General features: G+C 47.6%; 1 protein-coding gene across 5 annotated transcripts in view; it reads left to right on the top strand.

Annotated features, from left to right (window-relative positions):
• The window catches only part of PDE4B (phosphodiesterase 4B), a 146,805-nt gene that overhangs the window by 30,280 nt on the left and 91,851 nt on the right, over window positions 1-24,674 (top strand). Inside the window, exon 1 of one of the 5 annotated variants that reach the window (XM_048944296.1) lies at window positions 8,264-8,964. The exons of the other annotated variants lie outside the window; for them this stretch is intronic. Within the exon in view, the coding sequence (XP_048800253.1) occupies window positions 8,729-8,964 (236 nt within the window). The 5' untranslated portion in view covers window positions 8,264-8,728. Of the gene's footprint in view, window positions 1-8,263; window positions 8,965-24,674 lie in introns of those variants that run through there. 5 annotated transcript variants of the gene reach the window in all.

The following is a 24,674-nucleotide window of genomic DNA, read 5'->3' as shown; positions in this document are numbered from 1 at the left end:
TCTGTTCCTCACAGCATTCTATGTATTCTATGGGATAAACAATTTTTAATTGCATTGTGCTGTTTCTGGACAATGCATATGGTAGTGTAGGTTCATAAAACAGAATTAGTATGATTGACCTGAGTTTCTTCACACTGAGAAAGATAGGAGTGTTGACTGTGAATAATCGTAAAGGATTTCAGCTGTTGAGTGATTTTGTTTGCTTGCTCTTCAGTGAGCTTCCTTTGAAATCTTATCTGCTGCATTTAAGCATTGCTCAGTCCTGGTGTTAAGCTCTGGATTTCATGGCCTGGAGAGCCAGGAGCCCCTCCAGACAGGATCTGAAAAAGCTGCAAGGTTCTGTTGTGATATGCTTACAGCGTCTGCTGTGCTTCACAGGCATCTCCTGAAAAGTTCACTGCGGTTTCCACCCGCTTGGGTTTGGCAAGGTGGTGGGCAGGGGATGTGTGCCTCGTGTGGGAAGGAGAAAAGCCTTTGGTTCTGCTGTCCTTGGTGTCCCCTGCCCTGCTCTGATCTCCAGCAGCAGGTCGGTGCGACTGCACGCCTCGTGCTGCACGGGTCATTTGTCACCTGCTTGTCACTGACTGGTTTTCTCAGCATGCAGGTAAGTGGCTCTGCTGCCTGTATTTAGATGTTGCCTGGTGCTGTTGTTTTCTGAAGTTCTTGGATAGATTTTTGTGTTTTGATGTTTTCCAGAAGTCCTGAATATGATAAATACAATTTATGCTTCAGATAGTTGGTACAGAGGAATTTTAAGAAGAAACATAACATTGGGTTAATCTTCAGTTAAGGAAAAAAAACTTACCTTTCCCTGTTGTCATTTCTTACAGTGTTTCTTTTTGTGCACAATTTATGTTTTTGCAGTACTACATTTTCCTTAGTTTGCATTTATTAGATTTGTTGGCTTTTCCTCTGCTTATAACATCCCCTTTTAGTTTGACTTGCACGTGGAGCCTGCTGGTTCTTTGCAGCTGATGCTGAAGGCTGCGCTGCAGGCTTTGCCCGGAGGAACTCACTCGCAGCAGAGGTAGCTGAAGGCACACAGGGCCCTGAATGATTCAGTTATAATTATACACCTCTATCCAGAATGAAGTAAGACAGCATGAAATGTATCTAGAATGGAAAGAAATGAGTCACCATTAATTAGCAAAAGACAATGAAGCTCCTGAAATATTATGTTCAAACTTCGTCCTCCCCAAGAATATAAAATAAATGGAGATTATGGAAATACAGCTGATAGAAAAGCTGAATCAGACAAGAATTTGACACAACTTTCTTTTATCTTTAAACTTCTGACTAATGATGACTTCATCTGAAAGGAAAGATCAAAACCTGCTTGCTTTGTTCCCTGGAGAGCCACCCTCCTGTGTGCAGCAGATCGCTGGCGCTCAGCAGAGCCGTGCTGGATGGCACATCATCGCTGGCACATCGGGTGGTGGGCTGCTCTGTGCTGCCCTGACAGCAGCGTGGCTGTTTGAAGCGTCGATGCGAAGGTGTGTAGAATAAGGCAGAGCTGTGCCCTGCAGCGTGGGACCTGTGCTGGCTGTGGCACGTGCCTCTGTGCTGCTTCAGTGCTGCCTGAGCTCTGGAGCATGGTGCGACAGAACGTGTGCATCCCGCTGCCAGCACCCAGGCCTGCCAGTGCCACTGTGCCCTCCTGGGCCTTGCGTGCACATCAAGAGGCAGAGGACTAAGTTGTGAGCTCCTTGCAGTAGAAGGAGTCCAGTGTTGCATTAGATGAGAAATTAAGGAATGGAAAGAATGAGAATATTTGGGTTGTGCTGGGATGCACATAGGAATGTTCTTTCCCATGTCGTGCTGTGTCTGTTTAGCAGCCCGGCTGCTCTTGCAGCTCTGCTCCTGCCTGCTGCATGGCTGGGAGGGTAGGATTCCATGCACTGTGCATTGTTCCCCAGCCAAACTCAACAAAGTCCACTTATAAATCACATTTCTAAATACTTGTAACCAAGCTACGAGATCAGTTCATTAGCAACCCTCTATTATCTCTGGTCTGTTATGAATGGTTCTTCTGATTGTGAGACTCCCTTGAGATACCTTGGCTTCTGCTGCCAAGACGTAAGAAACCTGTTTGTTCTGTTGGTGCTTGTCCTTCAGCATTGGATTTGCTTGTCTTCAGTGGCTGTGGTTGGTGCCAGGTGGTGATGCGAGGTGAGCCGTGCAGCCAGCCCTTGGGGGCTCATGTCACCTGCCTGCCACTGCCTGTCAGTGCCAGAGGCTGTCGTGCAGTCCATAGAATTGTTTGAGTTGGAAGGGACCCTCAGAGGCCATTCAGTCCCAATCCCTGCAGTGAACAGGGACACCCACAGCCCCACCAGGTGCTCAGAGCTCCATCCCTGACCTTGGGTGTCTGCAGGGATGGGACATCACTGCCTCTCTGGGAGCTCTGTGCCACTGCCTCACCACCACTAGCATGAAGAACTTCTTCCTTATAACCAATATAAATCTCCCCTCTTTTAGTTTGAAAACATTTCCTCTTGTCCTATGACAATAGGCCCTGCTAGAATCTGTCCACTTCTTTCTTTTAGCCCCTGGTCTGTAGGTTTTGGGTTGTGAATTTGCTCCTCTAATTGAGCTGTAATGCATAGAGCAGTATGTGAATCCTGACTGGTGCACAATGCGTTTTGTTCGGTATCCAGACACCAAAACTGAAGGCTCTTGGCCAAGCTGGAGCTTACAGCCTTGTAGTTGAACAGTAAATGTGGCGAGCTTTACCTCTCTGCATTTTCTTGGGGGAACAGCAGTTAAAAACAAACGTGTGCTGTAAACTTTATGCTGTTTAATTTGAGACACGATAACCTGTACACGGACTGAAACTCAATACAGTAACCCCAAGTCACTTGGGTGCAAGCTGGGACACTGTTTTCTCAGTCAACTACAGCAGACTGAAGAACCTGAAAGGGTTAAGAGTAAAGTACCGGAATAGAGCAGTTTCAGATTAACAGTCCTGTTTTTGGGTCCTGTTCAGCTGTTGCAGGTGAGGTTGGTAATGGAGAATTGTTTGCTCGTGGGAATGACTTAAATCATTTTAAATCATCTGAAAGGAGGAGGGGTTTGTCCAGGGCCAAGCGTGCAGTGTTGGCCCATTCCCATTGCCCGTGTCAGAGCAGAGCTAGGCAAGAAAACTGAACTGTAATTTTTCTTTGCCCTGGCTTCTTTTGCTCTCCAGTCACCACAGAGGTTTCTGCCTTTGAAGAATAAGCTTACGTGCTCAATTCACTTGTGAAGCATTAGTCTATAGCTCTGAAATCAGAAAATAATCTAACATAATGCAGATTGTTCTGACATATGTGATTACTCACTAGGGATAATACAGAAGGCAGAAGTTCTCTGAGATACATTCTAAATCAAGCGCAAAGTTGCTAAGGAAGTTGCTGTTATGAGTGCCATATCTTACATCATTCCCCAGGGGTTTAGAATTCGTAAATGTATCTCCTTATATGTAGCTCCTGGGAGGTAACAACAAAAAGACTTACAAGGACAAATAGCGTGGTAGTGCCATAAGAAGCCGTGCTTTCTGTTGAACTGTGGGAAAGTTCAGGGAGCTCTGCCTTCTGTCCATCCACCTTGTGAGCGCTGCTCAGACTGCTTGATCTCGAGGAGCAGCCCCGTGTGCTCAGGCGTGCTGCCGAGGGCTCTCCAGGCGTCTTTCTTAGAGGTAGTTGGTTATTCTGTGACCAAAATGGATCCTGGACCTTCCTCATCTTGCTAGAGGTACGAGGTGTTGTAAAGACTTAAAAACTCACAAAGTTGCATACCAAAACTGCAGTACTTGGGTGCTAAAGCAAAAACCCCCCCATCAGCTGCCCGCTAAATGAGGGCTGATCTGCTCGAATGCAACTGGATGCTAATTAATTGGGAAGAGCTCAGGAGGCCTTCAGGGTAGAGCGGGTCCTGCTCAGCCCTTGGGAAGCGCCTAGACGTGCGTAATTTCTTTGTGCTGCTGTCCAGACTCTCTAAAATAAGGACAGACTTTTCTAGTCGCTTCTTTCTTTTGCAGTTGGCTCAGCTCTTGCTCTGCAAACGTAAGTGTTGCTAGGTGCTGTGGTTCTGTCTTCTGTGGCCATTTATAGCGCTCCAAAACGTCACTTCCAAGGTCTGTGCAAGAATTACTGGTGTCAGCCCCTCAGAAGAACTCAAAGGCCCCTAAATCTGTGGGAATGGAGGTACAGAGTGTATGATTTCAAACTATTGAATGTAGCAAAAACTGATCTTCCGATGATAATATAAATTGCAGTGAGTTGTAATTATTATTTTTGCCCCTTCAACGCAGGGAACTTGTCTTGCAAACCAGTAATTAGTGATGTATTTCTGCCTCTCGTTCAGCATTTCAATTTTGGAAACATTCAGGAAAATACAAGAAAAATCCTCAAACATGTCATTTAAAGTTTTCTGTCACAGAGCTATTGAGAGACCATCGTTTAGAAGCTGAGCTTGTGAGCCAGCAGACGTTGCAACTGAGTGAAGGCGAGGAGTGAGTATGAGCTTTGTACTTAAAAAGATGAAAAGAAAACAAAACCCAAAGCATAAAACCTCCCACTTGTGGGCCCAAAGGACGGGTTCCTGTGCTGGGCTTCTATTAAGGACATTATTAAGGGAGGGCTGGAGCAGTTTATTGCATGCAGCTTCCAGATGATGTTTTTGTTGTGACATTTATACTGTTATTAAGGACTGGGTTTGCTCTGCTTTCTTTGGAAGCGTGGTTGCTGTGCTGTGTTGGGGCTCTCCTCCTCCTTGTTGTAGGAAGTTGAGGCTGGTGGAGCTCATCTCAAATTAGGATGGTGAATTCTTTTTATTCAGGCTAAACGACTATTTTAAAGCATCAGATTTTGGTGCGGTGGTTTAAAAATGTCAATCATAGGTATATGTTTAAGTAGAGCACGTCGTCGGCTTTGCTGCTTCTTTGAATGGAGCTAAGAGCAAAATATGGATTAGGAAGGGTAGAATGAACTAGCATGGGTTAGGATGGGTAGAATTAAGCAGTGTAACATCTGCCCCTAATGCAGTCAGTAGCGGAATAGACACAGCGTGCATCTTGGTTGTGGTGGAAGGGAGGTGTGGAAGGCACGCTTTACCACCTCCCCTTGTGTCGGTCTCATCCTCCTCCTCCTTAGGACTGCGTTCACCTCTCTGAGCCTCTGGAGCTCCTCTTAAGCACTGCACCTCCAACCCTCCTCCAGCCCATCCCTGCCCCGTGCTTTGGGCAGAAATCCTACAGCCCTGAGATGGAGGAGAGGCTGGGGGCCGTGCTGTCACCCTGCCGTCACCCTGCTTTTGGAGTCTCTTGAAATACCTCGCCTAATTTATATTTTTAGAATGGCTTTATTGGCAGTAATGTTAGCACTGTCCTTTTGGGATGCTTTGACATGTAGGGACGCAGCGATGACCTGCGTTAGAGAGGAGCTTCCCAACTGCTGGTATCGAGATGGGCTGCCACAGGGCGTGCTTCACGGGAGAATCATCCCATGGCTACTGACTGCAAGCACTGTGAAAAGTCACCTAACTAAAAGTTAGCTCTTCCCTTCCCCCTGAAGCATGCAGGGCATCTCACAATCACTTCTTCCCTGACGTTTTATTTTATCTTGGCAACTCTGACATAGAAACAGGTAAAGAACAGTGCTAGTGTAAAGAAAATGTATGTTTTCTTGTTGCTTAGCAATTGTGCATGCTCTCAGCAGGGTGAAGACCAGCCCGTGATGAGGGGTTGTGTGCTTGACAATATTGTTTTCCATCTATATCAGTTATTCTATTAAAAAATACTAAACTCTTATGCCATTCTAGGAAGGTTGCATGAAGAAGCACCCAAATAAACTGTGGAAAATTCCTTAATTTCCCCTGCTCTTCCAAGCTCTTTCTTTTTTCCTTTCGCCACTGCCAGGCCCTTCTTTAATCATCTTTTCTGCCTCCATCACTCTTCCTTTGTATGACCAGTCACTTTTCTGATCAGAAATGCCTTGTTGCTCATGGGCTGTCTTATCTCAGCGCTCACATTGGTCTCTAAGGGCAGCCAGGTCTTTGTGTTATGTCCTCCTGTGTCACACTGCATGAATTCAGGCAACAGCAAGATGCCTGTTGGCCATTTTTGCTTGTATGGGGGGGACCTGCAGGGGCTGAGCCTTGTACCTGGCTGCTCTGTCTGCCCTCATGCCCTGTTGCTGACTGTAACCTCAGCAAGAACAGTCATTTTTCAGAACTGCTGCCAGCTTTATTCTTACATGTGCCTGTTACTTCAGGTCTCTCGAGATGTTCTCACCTCTTCTTGGCTTATCCTGAAGGCGAGCAGCCTGTCTCGATGGGATTCCCGTGCTGATGTTGGCAGTGACAGTACAGACCGTGGCTGTGTGCAGTGTGCCAGCGTGCAGGATGGCAGCCCGCACAGTCAGCTCAGCTCCCCAGCAGGTCCCAGTGCTGCCGAGCCCTGCCAGATCCCCAGCAGAAGGCGCGTGCTGTGCTCATGGTGAGCTTTCACAACGCTCTTGGTTATGTGTCCTAGACCTCAGCATGGTGTTGTGGCTGGACAAAGCAGTGAGTGGCACTTGGCTTTTTCATCCCTTATGCGTGTGTAAGGGTTACCTCTGCTCCTGCTCTCCTTTTCCCACCTTGCTGCCTTAGTCTTCCTGGTTTTCCTTCACTCCATCAGCAGCCTTGGCACGCTGTACTGCAATGTTCTCAGTGGGGTTGGTACCTCATTACTAATTGATGGTGTCCATATAATGAGGAGCACTTCCTAAATGGACACTGCTTGTGAAAGAGCTCTGGGTTCAGGTAGGGAAGTGCAAACTCGGTATGAGGAGCGTGCTGTGGTGCAGCATGCTTTATTGCAGAGCGCTTCTAAAGGATGGATTCGCCTTTTTTCTCCTTGCTATTTCAGCAGCTTAATGAAAAGGCATAGAAATACTGTCTCTCTAATATACAATATATTCTCATTTCAAAATACCTCATTTTGGTTCCCAGTGAGTTAGAAAATTCTTTTCTTTCTTGTCTGGAATTGCAGATTCTAAGCATTTGCATGACTTTTATTTCTCATCCAGATTGCTTTCAGGCTTCCCTTTGTCTTTCCCTGGCTGTCAGTACAGTGGAGATGAAGCACAATGTATCACAGTCTAATACGTCATAGCTCCTGAAGCATTAAATGTTCCTGTTCAGCTACTGTGTAAACTGTAAACCTCTGAGCATCAGATAACACTGCAATTTGCAGTGTCCTTAGGTGATGCTCAGGGAGATTTTTCTACTTCTTTTTTCTTGCGACTGTGAATGGTGCGTAGCTTAATGGGCACGGTGTCTGGTGCCTGGTCTTTCTATAGAGAGCCTTTTGCTTGATGCTGAGAAAGGCATGCAGATGTTTTTGCAGAGTGTTTTGGGATATGACTGAAGAGAACCCTGGAACTGCAGGTGATCAGCTGTGTAACTGATGGCACGCTGTGCACTCAGCCTCTGTGCGCACATCGAGGGCCGCCATCCCCTTCTGCCTGGGTTCTCTTTCCTTTCTCCTCCTCCTTCACAAAGAATCCCTGTATTTACATTTAAGGCTCTGCTGGTTCTGACCAGTTGAAAAGATGCTTTCTCTGTCAGCGTCTCATCTTTAACTTCCTTGCACCTTGTGCTTATGGGTTTGGTTTTTTTTCTTGCCTTACAAGTACAAAAGTTGGTTTTGTGCTGTTTATATCCAGAGCAGATTTTGTTGTTGTTTCTAAATCCCCAGATGGCTTAGTTTTTTTGGAATGAACGTGCCCTGTCCAGGCAGCCCCTGCTCACCACACACTGCAGGCTGGGGGGCTGTTGGTGCTCAGCTGCCCATCGGCCAGACACAGGATGCCAACGCACAGCGCCGCTCTCAGCTGCATCTGTGCAGCTGCATCTGTGCTGCGTGCATTCTCACAGCCTTTGTTCTTGCAGAATGTTATTTGTTGCTTCTCCTTCTTCCCCCCCCCCCCCCCCCCCCCCCCATTTGCCTGTTTTAGTCCTTTTGCTGTGTGCATCTCTCAGTGTCAGCACCGGAGCCACAGCTCAGGGTCCCTCTGGCCGTACCCGACAGCAATGTCACAGCCCCCAGCTTAAGGCTTCAGCACTGCATGGGAATCCGACCCGCTCACAGTGCAGGATGGAGCTGAGCAGAAGCCACTTGTCAAAATAATATCGAGCCAATAACACGCCATGGGTGGAGCTACTGCGGTAATGCCTAAACCTAAATCTGAATGGAGACCTTTTTGTTCAGCATCCTGGGTCTGAATGAATGGCGCTACCCGGCTCTCGGCAGACGCGGGAGCCCCCTGATGTGCTCAGCGCCCAGCCCGACACGCAGCACTGCTCTGCTGTGCAGGTGTGCGGAGCCGAAGCGCCCTGTGGAAGGGGTTCATCAGCAGAGGGTCCTGATGAATTTTTCATGAGCGGGAGCGCGGCTGAATGAATGCAGCGAGTGTCGGCGTGCAGCTCGCGGCCGGCCCCGTCTGCAAGGAGGCTGCTGACACACAAACACGCTGGCGCATTTTCAGGGGGAGCGCCGGGCTGATAAAGGCTTTTCTGACAGCGCTGGCTCGCCGTCCTCCCCTTTCTGCTGCTGTTGCTCCAGGCAGCCTTCGCGTTTGGAAGGCAGCCTGGTGAACGGGTGGGATAAGCTCTGCCGATTTATCAACGTTTTTAATCTGCGGCGATGCCCGTGTGATGTGTTTTTGTTCTGCTTTCTGAATGGTGAGAGCATAACGTCTGAACTATGACGGCAAGAGATTCTTCCAGGGAACTTGCTACTCCAGAGTCGGAGATTTACATCAGGACTTTCAAAGAACAGATGCATTTAGAACTCGAGCTTCCCAAGCTGCCTGGGAACAGACCTACGTCTCCAAAAATCTCTCCCCGCAGCTCTCCAAGGAACTCCCCGTGCTTTTTCAGAAAGTTGCTTGTGAACAAAAGCATCCGCCAGCGCCGGCGCTTCACGGTGGCACATACGTGGTAAGCTCTGCTCGGCGCCGGGGGGGTGACAGAGCCACAAAGGTAGCTGTGTTTTGGGCTGAAAAATGCGTTGGGATTCATTCACTGCAAGAGTTGGATGAATAGAGCAGAAGGCAGCCCAAATGTCTGTAAGGCAGTGCCTCTGCGATTGGCATTCAGCTGCTGCTCCCCAGCGTGCATCCAGCCCATTACTCCCCTGTGAGGTGGCTGATCACCAAACAAAGAGGCAGCCAGGAACTTTCCCGGGTGTTGCTGCTGCCGCTGGGGATGGATTTTGGATCCCCCAAGGCACGCTCTGCCTTTGCACCCATAAATGACGGCGCAACACAGAGCAGGCTGGGAAGGGTCCTCCTGGGGCTATATCCTGAAAAGGGCTTTAACTTGATGCGAGTGCCTTCTGGCCATTGTTACCAGCTTCAGATATCCCTTCTTTCAGCCATTTTTCACAGAAATTCTGGCTAAGAGCTGTCTTTTCCTTCCAGTTGCTAACCCCCAGCATGCCACTGCAGTTCACGGTGAGCTGCCCCTGGCCGTCAGTTCTGCAGGCTGAACCACGCTGTAAACAGAGATCCAATGCACGGCTCTGGGAAACTTGAACAGTCGCGTTGGTTTGTTTTCTAGATGGTGGACCTTGGATAGTCCACCTTTTTAATTCCCCAGCTGTCTGCAAATATGCACTGGGTAGCTGTGGGACTTGCACCGAAAACTTTCATTAACAGGCATTTTCAAATTGTGCCCATACAGCCTTGTTAATGGCCTTCCTGTTCTGCAGGGAGAAGCAGAGGAGGGAGGGCTGGGCTGTCCCCTGAGCTCCATGTGGGCCGGGTGCTCAGCATACCTGAGACAGTCCGATACCATTGCTGTATCTGCTGCCTTTGGAAGCAGAATGTTTCCAACTGGGACCACTCTGCAACGCTCTGCGTGTTCCTCAGCTTCCTGCAGCCTTTTAATTGGACATAGGCAGCAGTGTTTAGGTTTGTACGCCTGGGTTCCTCCTGCAGCTGTCATCTCTCACTGCACGGTACTGGGGGGTGCTGCCCATCCTGCCCTGCTGGCTTGGCCTGAGAAACCAGGCTGCTGGGAGTTAGTGGGGCACCCAGTGGGCTGTCTGGGAAGGCAGTGAGTCTGTGTACACACACACGCTTGGGGATGTAGCTGATAATCTCTTGGGTCAGTGGAGGTGGGGTTATTCTGAGTTTGTTGTTTAACAGAAGGGTGGAAGGTTCTCGTGCTCTTTCCGTTGGAGTTTCTAGAATCAGGTTCTGAGTTGCACATACAGCTCTTAACCTTACAGAAGGAAACTGCTGTAGAAATGATGAAAGTTGCCTTGGCAGGGAGAGGTTTGCAACATGTTTGGGTTTGTGTGCGGGCTGAACACAGTCGGGGCACAGCAAACTCCAGCGTGCTGTCGGCTTGCTTTATCATCTTATGAAACAGGAGGGAATTGGCTCTGTAAGTGTGATGCAGTGTTTGTTAGATTGTCTGGAGAGCTGTGCTGCACGTGTGCTGTGAGCAGGGCACTTCCAGCAGGGTGGCTGCATCTGCTCATTAGCTGCAAATCTGTTGTGCAGTGCAGAGCATCCATCCATCACCTGTGCTGCGCAGGAAGGCCGTTTATGTAAGGTCCCTTTGTGCGGAGCGAGGACGTGTGGCTGGGTAGGAAGGGCCTCAGAAGTAATGCAGACCATGCAATGATTAAAAGGGAATTAATCCATCCTTCTGCAAATCACGTAATCTTTAACTTTCATAGCGTGGTGAACAGGAGCTTCTTCTGTATGGGGATTAGTGGCATGGTAAATGATGATGTTTCACCACCTTTATCCGCACTGCTAATCTCATTACTTGATGAATCTCCTGTTCGCTCTTCTGTGCTCTTTATTTTCAGTTTTCTGTCTTAATTGCTCTGTTCCTTTGCTTTTTAATCCATCATCCTTTCTAGGCGTTCTCCTTTTCTAACTAAATGCATTTCAACTTTTTTCTCCTGATGCAATCTGTCATCACCATTCCTCTCCTGTATCCAATCACTTTTCAGCAGCAAACAAAAAACAAGGCCACGATTCAAACACTTCTGTGCTCAGAACGTTCCCCCCAGGACCCAGTAGTCACGACAGTACATGACCAACATGTCAGCTCAGTGCCCTTCGCCATCTGCCACCGATCCCTGCCTGCCTGCCATCCTCCCATCACGTGCCGTGGCTGCTGCTGCTGTGCCCAGTCTTTGAATACCTCCTCCATAGAACCTAGCAGTACAGGAAGTGTTAAGCCTGCACTCTTTTTCCTCTGCCAGAGTCCACAGGTCTGATTCTTCCATCTGGCATTTTTGTCCTGAAGATGTTGAAACCCCCATCCCATTTCTTGCTTTCTGCAGCCAGCCAAGGGTACCAGTTGCGTTTGTTGGCTTTTGGGGGGAGAAGAGCAGGCAGCAGCAGAGGTGAGTTGCTACATGGCAGCAGCCCTCTGAATGCAGAACGTGCAGGGCAACTCACTTGGAGTGCTTCCTGCAGAGAGGGGAGAGCATCTCCACGAGACAGGGGGATGTGCTCTGTGCTCAGCATGCCCTGTCTCATAGCATCCTGCCCTGAGCCCTCTTTTCTTCTCATCTGCCATCTTACTTCCATCAGAGCTATTACCATCACCGTGGTGCCACCCAAAGCAAGGCTCTTTGCAGCAGTGCCCTGCAAGATCCAAAGTGTCATCTAAAAGGCAGAAGCTCTTTTCCAGTGTTCTCTGCTGCTTTTAATTGAGTTTTCTTTAAATATTTATCTTCAGTTTTATACTGTTTATACAGTTTAGATCACTTAGTTTAATAACATACAGTCATCAGCTGTGTTCTGATGAGGAATAACATTTTAATGAAGTGTTTTCTTAGACTATAATGTTTATTGTCAAATTAATTTCTATCTCCCTTTTGTTGGTGTGGTGAGTTTAGGTGAGTTCTTTGTTGGTGGCAGTTAGCAATGGAGTGAAGGACGCACAAGGTAGGATGGAAATGGCACAATAGGAAGTCCTGCTTTGTTTTTTTTTTCTTTTGGTTGTCCTTCAATGCAATTGAAGTACCGACACATTTGCTTTCTGAGGTATACTGCAAAATGTGAATCATATGCTAGCCTTATTTTTTTTTGAAAACATGATCTGTTTTCATTGCAAAATAATCTTCTGCGGTGGAATTTATTAAGTTAAATAGTATGGCACAATCCAGTCAGAGGGGTAGCATTTGAGCTCGTTCCAAGCCTGGTGAATAACAACTGATCTGTTTAATTACTCGGAGCTGCACGACGTACTGTGGGCACATCGCAGCTATCAGGAGACGTAAGGCTTTGTTTTGCTTTCTGAGCACCGAGCTTCTGGAACCAACTCCTAAAGCCTGGACTGGTGGCAACCACCACTGCAACAGTAGCTCAGAAAATTCCCGTTTTGGAGACGGTCTGTACACTTGAAATTGCTGAGGCTAACGAGCGCTTATGAGACTCATTAATCTCCTCAGTCATTTCTTCACAGAATCCCAGGCTGGTTTGGGTTGGAAGGGAGCTTAAAGCACCCCCTGTCCCATAGCCCAGGTGCCCATGGCCCCATCCACAGCCTTGGGCACCTCCAGAGGTGGGAGGCCCCCAGCTCTCTGGGCGGCAGGGCCGGGGTCTCGCTGCCCCCCTGGTAAAGCATTTCCTCCTGATGTCCTCAGGGCCCTCACAGAGCTGCCTGGGGGAGAACGAAAGGGGCCTCAGCACGAGTCCTGTTCTAAGCTGAATTAGGAGCCGTCTTTTGTTTTGGAGGCAAAGGTGGTCGGTCTCACCACAGCCTGTTTCTGTCTGAAAGCAGCATATGATGCGATTTTGGATGCATTTCAGCTTTGCTGCATACGTAGCAGGATGCGTTTCCCTAGTTCCAAAGTTGAATAGCATGCTTGTCTTTACTTCATGAACAGATCTGGTTTTGTTTTTCACTGGCTATTGATACAGCTTCAAGCCTCTGTTCAGTTGAAGAAATAGGCAGACGGATAGGCAGATTATTCTCTTGCTCACTGGCACTGGACACATGAAGTTGCTCTGTTATCTGTTGAAACTCTGAGGAAAAAGGAAACTCGGAGGGAAAAAGATGGGGAAGGACAGGAGGTTCTCTTTATTTCTGCTGAATGCATTTTTCCACGCATCCCAAGAGAAGCTCCTGAGCAACAGCCATGGACTGACAGGGAAGGTTCCAAAGGACATGGAAGTGAGGAGGGCTCATGGAACAGCAGACATGAGCACACACAACAAACCCAAACCCTCTGGGTAGTCCTTAAACTGCCCTGGCAGCCTGCAGTGCCTTGCAGCCTTGCTTCTTGGTGCTGGAGCTGGTTTCCAGTAGTGACTGATGAGGCACACGTGTATCTGCCACACTGCTTGTGTGCTGTGGGTGAGCTTTGCAGCACAGCCATACGTTCCCTGGTTTGTCATTGCTTTTTATCTTCTTCAGCTTTTTTTGTTCGTTTGTTTCTGAATAACCCCAGGTAGCTCTTGGAAATGATTTCTCTGTGTTTCACTTCTGTTACCCTACATTATTTTACTGGAACATCACACTGATTCCACAACAGTGACATGTTCCTTTGTCTCCCAGGGCAGGTTTGGGGGTAGTTTAACAGATTAGGCTGTAGGTTCTTCTGTAATTATCGTAGCACAAGGTTTTTGCAGCAGTCAAATGGGAAATGCTCCTGGCAGAGGTGAATTACAGCAGTGTCACAGAGAATGCTCTGCTGGTGCTGTGATGGGCAGATTTGCAAACATAGATCTGGAGAAACAGAAAGAGGAGAAGAGGTTGGGGAAGTTAAAATGTGAAAATTAGAGTTGCTCTCAGTCTCCTCATGGAGGACGTGAAAGAGATGCAGAAGTAAACAAGCTGAATGCTGCTGAAGGGGTGTGATGACTTTTAGCAAGCATCGTGCCGTTCTGCACAGCATGGACGTGTTTGCATCCATGTTCATTATGCCTTCACATTCACTGCTTGCCTTTTCCACGCTGCTGTCTGGTGTGACAGAAAGCTCAGTGCTTTGCAAATCAGTGGGCAGCAATGCTTGACATCTGTGAGTCTGTACAACATAAGGCTATAATATCAGGCTGTAACTGATAGTAAATATTTAAGGCTGTAACTTAACTGATAGTAAATACAGTGTAATGCACTGGCATAGCGGCACAGGCGGAATGCAAAGCTGAAATGAGAAGACTGATGCCAGAGCAGCTGATAGGGTTTGGGTAAAATATTGCCCAGGTAGTAGTTTTACTTTCCAAGAAATGCCTGCAGAGGTGGAGTCTCTGCTTTCAGATAAGGCTCTGTCACTGGGAAGCACTGCAAGAAAGAACAAGTTCAAATGTCTTTACGGTTTTTGTTCTTTCAGCACTGTGAGTGGGTATTGCTGAGGAACACATCAGGCATTAAGCAGTGCAGGAATAAGACTGGAGACACAGCGACATGTTTAGCAGTGTATTTATTTTGTTGTTGTTAAAATGGCCTGTTTTCATTGTGGGCGACAAGTCGTAGCTCCTGATGGCCGCATCTGTCCTCGTGCTGTGTTGTGCTGCGGTGTGCTCCTGCCTGTTCCATTTTCCACATCGCTGCAGTAGGGTGCCTAAGCAGGAATCAATCGGGCCTGACCCAGATTGCTTTGGTGTTTTGACTTCCCAATAGAGTGGGAAAGTGTGGAAGAACTCAAAGTGAGCGGGATGGTGAAGGGCTGAGGGGGTGAGGAGGAAGGATGCTGAGGGAGGAGGAGGTGACAGGAACTGTGGATGTGGTTCTTTTGTTGCTGCAATGATTTGCTATGTTGGGAAGCTGCCTGCTTTGCTACTGTCTAGAACTCGTTTTACTAGAAAAAAAAAGCTTTCATGGGTAGAATTAGGATGCCTGCACTCAGTGCGACTGAATTACCTTTCTGTGGTCAATAGAACATTGTGTAGAGCCCTTCTGCTTTTCTTTCTGAACAAGAAAGCTGCATTTTATCATGATGGAGCAATTAACTGCAGCTTTCTCCGCAATAGGTTGCAATGCTACGAAAGAAAAACATCTGCCTAGCAGTTAATGGAATTAAATGGGAACCAGGTTATCAATTTTTAGGGAATGAATCCATGCTCTTGTGGTGAACGAGCTCCTGTTGCACTCTCAGCAGCTCCGTGTGCAGCTCAGTCACCGTGCACTTGGTACCTAATGCAACATGGGCAGCCCTCAGGAAAGGAGAGCCTTATTCTGAGTACAGATGTACAGCAGGTAGATCTGTGTGTTTGTGTACTGAATAATTACCATTCTGTTGCACTGTACGTTTGTCTTGTTAATAAAGTCTGTGCGGTAACTTGTATTCTGTTTTATTGATTTCTGGCCTGGGTAGCTGTCTAGACCTTGGAAAGGAAAGCGAGCATGTAGCACCACCTGAAAGCATGCCTCCCCAAAGGAAACATAAGGAGAAATGAATCTCATTTTATCAGCAAAGGAAAACAGGAATCAAGTGGTATTCCTCTCAGCTCAGATATGGCTCTGACACTGGTACAGGTTGTCCAAGTGCATCCAGTTACAACAAAAGGTGCTTAATGAAAAAGTCTTTTATAACACTGGCATGTAGTTCTTACCCTGATCTCACAGTATTTACTGTATGGTTTTGAAATGCACAGAATATGGTCTGAAAGCAAGTGCTTGCTCCTTGCCTTGTCAGTACATAAAGAACCTCAGTGTGAATTGGAAACGTTCTGTGCTGCTCCTTCATTTCAAACAGCTTTAATGAACCCCGCTGACATTGTGCATATGCAGGTAATGACTGCATAATGATGGACAACTCCATTAGGTTGGAGGGGAAGTTTTCTTTCATAACAGTAATGCAGAATTAGCTCTCCCATTTTATTGGGTTTGTTGTTACCAAGATAATTGCAGGACCTGGATCTGCAGGGAGCTCACTGCGTTCTGGAGCTCCTGCCACAGGAAAGGTCTGCATCCATTGCAAGTGCTGCAGTTGCCGTCCATCAGCAGCAGCTCGTGCTGTCCTGGCTGGGCACTGAGAGCAGCTGCTGGGACCAGAGCCCAGCATGGCTGAACAAGGCCAGGCTTTGGGGCGCTGCCCCGTGCTTCCGCCTCTGAATGCTGCCTTCGTGTTCCGGCCTCGGGGAAGTTTTGTCTGTTCCTCTCAGGTGAGGACCTGATGTTAGTGAGCTACATGTTTATTGCCTGCGGGTGACGGTGCCTGGTGAATACAGTGCCAGCCTCAAATGGCGCATAAGGCAGCCATCTACAGTTCAGAAATGCAGATTTCTGTGAGTGTGCAGGAGCCAGGTGAGTGACAGATTAGTCAGACTTCAGTGCCAGCTTTCACGATCTCTATTAGATCATCTGTAAGAGAATGGAGTGCTTCTTTCCTGCAGACTTGAAAACAGATATGCAGACTATTACTGTTTAAATGTTGCAGAAAGCAAGATGGGGGAGTGATTTACCTGCCTAAGAAAGTAATATCAAGTAGCTGCCTATCCTGATGCTATTCATACAGCACTGCAGAACGTAAGAGAAAATAAATGATATTCATGGCATACGTTTCTTCCTAGCTCTTCCTCATCTTCAGGAGCCTGAATTTTATCCTGAAAAGTCAAGTTCCTGTGAATTTAGCAGTATCACTTGGTTCTGAGATACTTCTTGTACTCTGGCAGAAGTATTTGCTTGTTACATACATAAAGGCACATGTTGAGAAGCTCAGCTGCAGCCTAGGGCTGCCATAGCCTTACGGAAGCAGCTGTGTCCAGTGGCCCAGTGCTGTTGCTCTTCCTAGGTGTTACTCTACCCCCTGGAGTCTTTCTCTGCCCAGCATCTCAGATGTACTGCACAGTACTGATGCTTTCCTACGAATAAGCTAAAAGCACAAAGATGGTAATGTGATCTTTTGGCTTGGATATCTCTGTCTATGTTGTCATCTGTTGTTGCAGTTTCTCATAACCTTAGTTTAGTACACTTTTCTCATTTGGGCATATACATTTCTGGGAGACCTCCTTACCCCGCAACCTGGAATGCATTCCTGTTCTTACCAAGGGCTGCTCATGTGCAGCTTTTGCAGAAGCAGAAGTAGCAGCATAATGACCATCAGTATGAGTCCACTGAGTTAGAGCCCTGTTTCCCCTCTGCCATAAAACCAGGCTGTTTTTATGCACCACAGATGGAGACACCTCTCTGCTGCTGGAAAAATGGCATGGTGCTCAGCGTGGGGTTTGCGTGGCTTGTGTTAATGGCTGAGTGGTTGGGAGTCCTACTGTAGGAATTGGGACGCAGGCGTGGGATTGGTTGAAGATCTAATTCCTGGCCATTAATGAGTGCTCATTTAAGAGGTTCTCAGCCCATTTACCTTGATCCTCCTCTCTCAAACAAGTTAGGTGGGGAGGAAATTGCAATATTTGTATAAAGAACAGATGAGGCGGATAATCCTAGGGAGGCTCGTTTTTCATCAGCATTCAGTTATTATAACAATGAGTACATTCACAGTGTATACAAGGGCTTGGATTTCCAAGAGCTGTCACAACTGCAGAGCTTTTAGCACCTTTATTGTGTGTCCTGGTGGTGTGCTGTGCAGGCTGAGTGGCGGCCCCGCTGCGTCCCCTCCATCAGCACGGAGCCTTTCCCCGTGGTTACTTCTGATGTGGTTTACTTTGGGATGGTGTATTTGCTTCTGTTCTGATCTCAGTTTCCCGAATTCTGTTTTTTTTTTTTGGAGGGGGGACAGATGTGGAATCACAGGATACCGTGGCTGTAAGACATGTGCTTCCCAATTTGAAGCATGCTGTCCCTCTGCATGGGTTGCAGATAGAGCATGGTGGTCTGCTGTCAGGTCAAGTGGACAGTGCTCTCTGCTTTAGTATTCCTGCAGTGGTTGGATTAAGGAGGAAAAATTCCAGAGCAAGCGGTGATTGTATGAACCAAACTGATCGCTGTAGGTTAATGATGGCAATCCCCAGATACCTGTGGTTTTTGAGGCTGAGTAAAGCTCCCTTCTCCTTTAGTCACTGTGCCCTTCTAAATCTAGCCAAGGTCTGCGTTGTCAGATGGGATCCCCTTAACAAACTGCATTGGGAGCTGTTGGAGGCCAGGAACATGAAAGCAAGTGGCTCTTGTGTTGTCCCTCTGGATTTTTAGGCTGGCTTGCGTCAGGCCGTCGGTGACGTTGCCACTTGCTTTCCAACAGCTTAGACTGAGCCAGCATTCATTGAACATATCCATCTTGGGGTCACACAGTTGTTACAGGGCAGCCCTTTTTTCCATGATGCTGTGCTCCTTTGGCTCTGTTTGATGTAACAATAAGGAAGGAACAAACGAGAAAAGACGGTGCAGCATAGAGAAGGCGACACCAGAAGATGCAGACTGGAAGAGCAGACGCAACGAGAAGCCCACGCTTCCTTACAGACATGGCTTTGAAATAGGCTTCTCTGGAATGCAGTGTCTTGGCAATGGCTGTATGTCTAGGCTCCATTATCAACTGCTGTCTTTTAACTTAGAGAAGGGTTAATCGGTCACCTCTATACATATACTGATGTTTCCTCACACTCTTTTGCCTATGAGAGAAGCACCTTCCTAAATCATCGAGACCTAAGCCCTGCCTTGCTTTTTAATGAGAATGAAGAGAATCTGCACTACTGTCGTTGAAAATTGCCTCCATAAGGAAAAAACATTAATCTCTAAATGTCAGGCTTTGCTATTTTTACTGCATATCCCCCCAAAAGCTCTTGTGTTGCTGTAAGCATTCCGGATTGCAGCGCGCAGCATGCCTGCCGTAGGCAATCAGTCCCGTTTGTCCTGTGCTCCTGCAGGGAAAGAAGCATTTGTAAGAAGTCAGAAATGCCTTCTGGTGGTCAGCCTTTTGTGGATGGAATCTGAGTCTTCTTCAGTGGTGCTTGGAAAGCATCGGGGGGTTTTTAAGAGCAGACCATGTATTTTGGGTTACGGTTCCACTTATTTGAATCATGTAAAGTAGAGCTCCATGGAAGGCCAAGTGAGAAACGTCGGGGCTTTGCTCTGTGGGACAGGGATATTTTCCGATAGGTTGTTTTGTTGTGTTCTGAGCACATGCACATTGTTTGGATTTGCATTCTGTTACCCACTAACAGTATTTGGCAGCATACTCCCTTGGTAGGGTACTTGCTCAAAATCGCCTCCAGCTGTGCTTGAGAAATGGATTTGGTTGGAATGCTTGGTTAAAATAATTCAGAATAAGCTAAAAGGCCTTACACTGATGCTAATTCACAAAGTGAAATTTGAAAGATGCTATGAATTAAGATCGTGGACCTGCAGTAGATACAGAAGCCTGCCCTGTTGGCCTGGGCCAGCCATGCTGGTCCAGATGGGGGGGAAAGAGACTTTCTGCTCGAGTCTCATGGCATCTTGGGGAAATCTGAGGAAATTCAGCAGTGCTAAAAAGCTGCATAGGCTTTCTGCATTGTGTATGCAGTTCCCTTTGGAGCGCACTGTGGGGTCACGCACAGTTTCCATTCAGAGCTGTGTCAGAACATTTCCATCGGTCTCAGGGTGGATCGCTCTCTGACTCACTCCCACCTGCCCCCCCCCCCCAAGGTCTGGCCTGGCCTTGTGCTCAGCCTTTCTGTTAGTGGACTGCTTCTCATTCGTTATGTAAATCCCAGGAGAGCGGTCATGTTGAGAAACCTGGTCTTGCTTCTGTGCAGCAGGGATGGAGATGAAAGCAGACACCAAGGCAGGTGCGAGACAGCCAAGCACAACGTTGAGGGCTGTGCTGGTAACTTTGTGGGTAAGGAGTGAGGGAATGAGCTCCGGATTGCATAGGATTGAAAACTCATTTAAAGGTACGTGCCTGACAGTGTAATGCAAGTAATCTGGAATCTTGGAGTGATGATCATACAGGTCAAAATTAGGAGATCGGGAGTGTGAGGTGCTGAGGTTGTCCCTGAGAAGTGGTTGGGCATTGCAAAGTGCTCCAGGCTGAGGGCGCTCCCCAGGGAGGGGCATTCGGGGCAGTTGCTCTATGGGTTTGCGTCCAGGCATCAGCTGTTGGGTTTTCTTTTCATAGCACTTACCACTGAACAAATAGGCGCTGTATTTCATTGCTAAAAATCTAATTTCTGAGTTGGTAAAGATGAAATTGCTCTCCTAAGGAAGGTCTCGGTTAATATCCGATTTCTCTTGTTATCGTTGCATTAAGGCAAAGAAAAACAAATTCTAATTGCTTCTAGACTTCAGGGGGAATATTTCCCATGTAATAAACACCACAGGTTTGCTCATTCAAATGTAGCAGGGTGGAAACTGATTTCTTGGGGAAAGAGCAAGTGCTCATTGCGGGTGAGTGGCAGCAGTCATTGTCAAATCCAGATGATTTTCTTTGTGAACGGAAAGGTCCCGGCTAGCAGTGATACAAACTTGAAATGGCATTGCCTGAGGCAAATAATACCCTGTCCAATGCGTTTGATTTTGCAAAGATAACAAGCTGAGCTACATTTCTGCTTTCAGGAACATTAATGGTTCAAGGAAAAGGACTATCAGAAACCAAAACAGGTGATGAAATCCACCCTTTGTTCTGGCATCACTTAAGGTAAAAGCTAGCGGTGCCTTAAGGAAATCTTTGCAAAAAGTGGTATTTAGCGGTTTATGAAGAGAAATAGAATTTGTAATGTATTTCTGCGAGATTTACGGCTGCTGGGGATTTTGGTGGAGCATTTGGTTAAATATGTAATGAATAATTCAGAGCGGCTGATTAATGAACCCTGTCAGATAGCCGAGCAGCCAACTTCCAGGGCCTCAGACAGAGGCAGTAAGTGCATAGCGCTGGGTGAGGCAGTAGCTGCTGGGATGTCAGCGCTGCACTGCGAGTGTGGGACGGCAGAACAGGAAATTCTCCCTCCAGAAGCAACCAACCTTTCTGGGGGCAGGAGGGAGGCGGTGGGCAGGGGCGGCGTGACGGCCGTGCTGTGCTCTGCTGAGCCACTGCAGAAATGGGAAGCCAAGGAAGGGGGAGGTTTCCCTGATGAGCCTGCAGTCTTAATTAACCAGGCTTAACAAAAACAATTACCACAGATGCGGCTTAAAGGGAGATAAGAGAGATAAAAGTGGATCTCTAGTAAGGAGGAAAACGCAAGCAGAGATTTGAATGTTGGAGGAGCCCTGCCTCTGCATGGACAGCAGGCACCAGCACAGATTCCTTTCCTGTGCTGCCAGTGGCCTATTTCCATACAGGATCTCTTGATCTACCTTTTCAGAAACTTAAATTTCCTCGCTGAGTGCAGCATTTCAGGGACTTAAAAGCACATCTCTTTGCAGCGCGTGCTCCTCACCTCTCCACGCAGATGCATTTTGAAGGAACTTCGGGTTTGAAGTTACACAGCAACCTCTGAAAAACGGCAGTAGGTCACCACTGAAAATAAGTGCACACAATTATCCCACGTTCCCCGCTTGCCATGAAGGCCTGTGCTGGGCATCCTGGGCTGAGTGGATGCCAACACGTGAAGGGCGGGCTGCTCACAGACATCACTGCTGCGTTTGTGTTGAAGGAAGGAGCGGTGATCTCTGGATGTAACAGAGCTGCTCCCTGCTGCTCAGCCAGCTCTTTCTTGGCACGCGTCTCCTTCCAGTTGTTTCTGTGCAAGAGGCAATAGGGAGATGGCCTTGAGGTCACCCACTCCGTCGTGGTGCTGTGTGCATTGGGGGCTGGGAACCGGGAGACAGCAGCAGTGAGACTTTGGCAGAGTTGGAACGTGGATCTCTGCAGCTTCTTGCAGCTGAATGGGATTTGACTTCGTGCAGAAGTTAAATGGATGCGATAACTCCGGCTGGTTTTGTCACCAATAATTCCTGCCTGAAGCAGGATATTAGAAAGGACAAATGATTTAAAAACAAAACTGCTACTGACGGTGCATTTTTATTTCACTCTCTTAATGTTAAATTAATTGTTGACAGGGATTATTTAGGCAGAATGGGCTTGTGCTGTAGTTTAAATTAAGCCATTGTGTTATTACTTAGCATGCAGAAAAGAACCTTCCAAATTTTGAAAAGGTCACAGCTGTTAATCATCTCAGGAAGGCAATAAAATATTCCAGTAATGACTCAACTGAAAGGAACAGCCGAGATGCGGAGCTCAGCGGTGCGTGCGGCTGGCCGCGAGGTGCGGCGGGGCTGCGGCTGCTGGGGAGCGTGCAGCTGATAGCTGCCTCTGATTAATTCCTCTTGTCAGCCCTGGTGGCAAAGGTTCCCAGCTAGCCGTGCTCACTGCGAAGGAATGCAGTCTTCGGGGGGGTTGTTTTTAGCTCTTTGGGTTAAGAATTGCAGATCCCTCCTGGGTCGGATGTTGGAATCCTTTGGGCTGCCAGCAGGTTGGTGGCTGTGGTGTGGGAAAAGCCATCCAGCAACCTTCTCTGCACCTGCCTACATCCTCATGTCAAACAGGAGGTACAGGTACAGCGCAAGTAAAAGAACTGACAAGCTCTCTAGTGATTCAGAAGCCTTGGTTAGCCAAGCTGCAAAGAGAGCCCTCCTTCCCCATCATCCCTTAAAGCTGGTGGGTCCTTACTAAAGAGGAACACCTTTAGGTTATGGAGCACAGTAGCATAACGACTTTGATTCTTCCTTTTATCCCATTTTTCACGCTTTTATCTGTTACCACTGTGGTATGTTTTTCACTGCTTGTATTAATAGCTGGAAATGGATGTTGACAGTCAGTGTGTTAGCTGTAACACGCCTGAAAGATGGCTGTCTTCTGATTGTAGCCATTCTTGATATTAATCCCAGTGGACCTTTTACGTTCCCTTTGTATTTCCTTTCAGACCCATCATTTCCCTGCAGCACACACCGCCAGTTCATGTGTTGGCATTTGGTTTGTTTTCCCTTGCCTGGTGTATCCCTGTCCACAGTCATTTTTAGTGCTCAGAGTGAATTCCTCATGTTTTAGGCAAATGAACTAAGTAATCCAGAACCACCCGAGTGCCCTGCTGCTCCTGCATCTCTCAAGCTGGTGTGTTTTCCTGCACAGTTTGCTTTACCATAGCTTCTATCAGCCACAGCATCTCTTTTTTTGTTCCAGCTTTTATTGGTCTGCACTTCGCAGAGGGCGCACAAATGGGCATTGAAGCTGAATGGAATATATTGGCTTACAACCTCTAACCTTGTGTTTACCTTTTAGAGACAGGGTGGGCATTCTCTTATCTCTAAATACTTTAAAGATACTGGCTGTCTTATTTAGCTGTTAAAACATGGTTTTTTATTCCACGGCCATAATCCTTCCCCGAACTGGTGGGGCTGGGCTGTTTACATTGGTGCGCCTTGCATGGGCCTCCTGCTTGGATTTGCATTCTGTGCAGAAGATTAATCTCTAGGTCATCAAATTTGAGTCTTTTGAGGACAGACCATGAGGAATTCTGTGTGCTGCATGTTTCTGAGTTGCTGGTCATACAGAAAGTGCCTTATCCAGATGGCAGCTCCACTTATCCCTCCCATTGTGAAGCCACAGTACATAAGTGCAGGCTGCTTGGGGCTGAGCTCTGTTGTTTTTATCCAGCGTCCCCATGGGCACACGGCGCCTTGCAGCATGCCCAGAGGCACACAGTGGGTGGCAGAGGCTGTTCTCTCTCCCAGTAGTTACCTGGCAGCCTGAAGCACAGCCTCCTGGAGCCCAGTTTGTGTAATGTGTGACTTTAGTGGACATCCTGGGGTGTTTGGTCTGGTCACCAGCTGGGCCCAATCCCTGCTGGACCCCTTCTGCTAGGAGAGGGGAGTTCTGCATGGGCTGTGCTGTAAGGTGGGACTCAGAACTGCCCTCCTCTTCTCTAGGTACCGCTGCTTCCCATCAGTGCTGTTGGTGGGCCCTGTGGAGCCCAAGCCCTCCCTGGGACGTGGTTTTTAGGGCTGCAGTAATTTGTTCACAGATTCTCCTGTAGCTGGGAGAAGTCTCTGCATGTGAGAGTCAGTGCAGCTCCAGGACACGTGCATCTGCAGGAGCATGTGTTGTGACAGCTCCCATATGTTGCCACCTACACGAGGAAATGTGATTTCTGCCTCATCAGCCTTAATTCTTCCTGGGAGAAAATGCAGGCGTTTCACAGGGCGCTTGACTGTTGACCAGCCTTCCACCATCATTGCTCCAGGTCCCCCGTGTCATTTCTAGAGCCTGTTAATCTGTTCACAGCCCTGAAGTCCCTTGCTGCTCCCCATACATCAGCATTGTGAAATGATTTCCCTGTGTGTTGTCCATGAATATGTAACCTGTGCTTTTTTTGTGCCAGGAGAGGCTCTGTGATGGGAACTCTATGGGGGACAGCAGCCATCCTGCTGTGAGTACATGAGCTTGCCCTCAACCGGCCTCTTTCCCTATGTGGAAGGTGCTGTGTTGCTGGGAGATTATCCCAAAGCACAAATCAGATCTGTAAGAAGAGATTAAATTTACTTTTTTTTTTGTTAAGCTGGATTCATCCCAGGTTGGTCGGTTTGTTTCTGGGAGCCCCCTATTGCAAGGCATCATGCTGCAGTTGGAGCAGCAGTAGACAAAATCCACTGAATTCACCAATTGCTCTTTGGGCTTATTTAATATTTTTAATTGGTCTTTTGTCCCTTAATAAGCTGTCTGTTGTCCTGTGATCATGCTGTTAAGTAGAGCAGTGGGCATACTTTATTCCCTGTGTATAAACAGCCAAGGTTAAACCTGCAGTTGCTGATGGAACATCACTGGAAACTGTGGAGCCAGATTTCAGCAGAGTTTTGAAAAACAATTT

This window comes from Lagopus muta, chromosome 5, assembly GCF_023343835.1.
Source record: "Lagopus muta isolate bLagMut1 chromosome 5, bLagMut1 primary, whole genome shotgun sequence".
Classification (NCBI taxonomy): domain Eukaryota; kingdom Metazoa; phylum Chordata; class Aves; order Galliformes; family Phasianidae; genus Lagopus; species Lagopus muta.
This window is presented reverse-complemented; position numbering and strand designations above follow the sequence as displayed.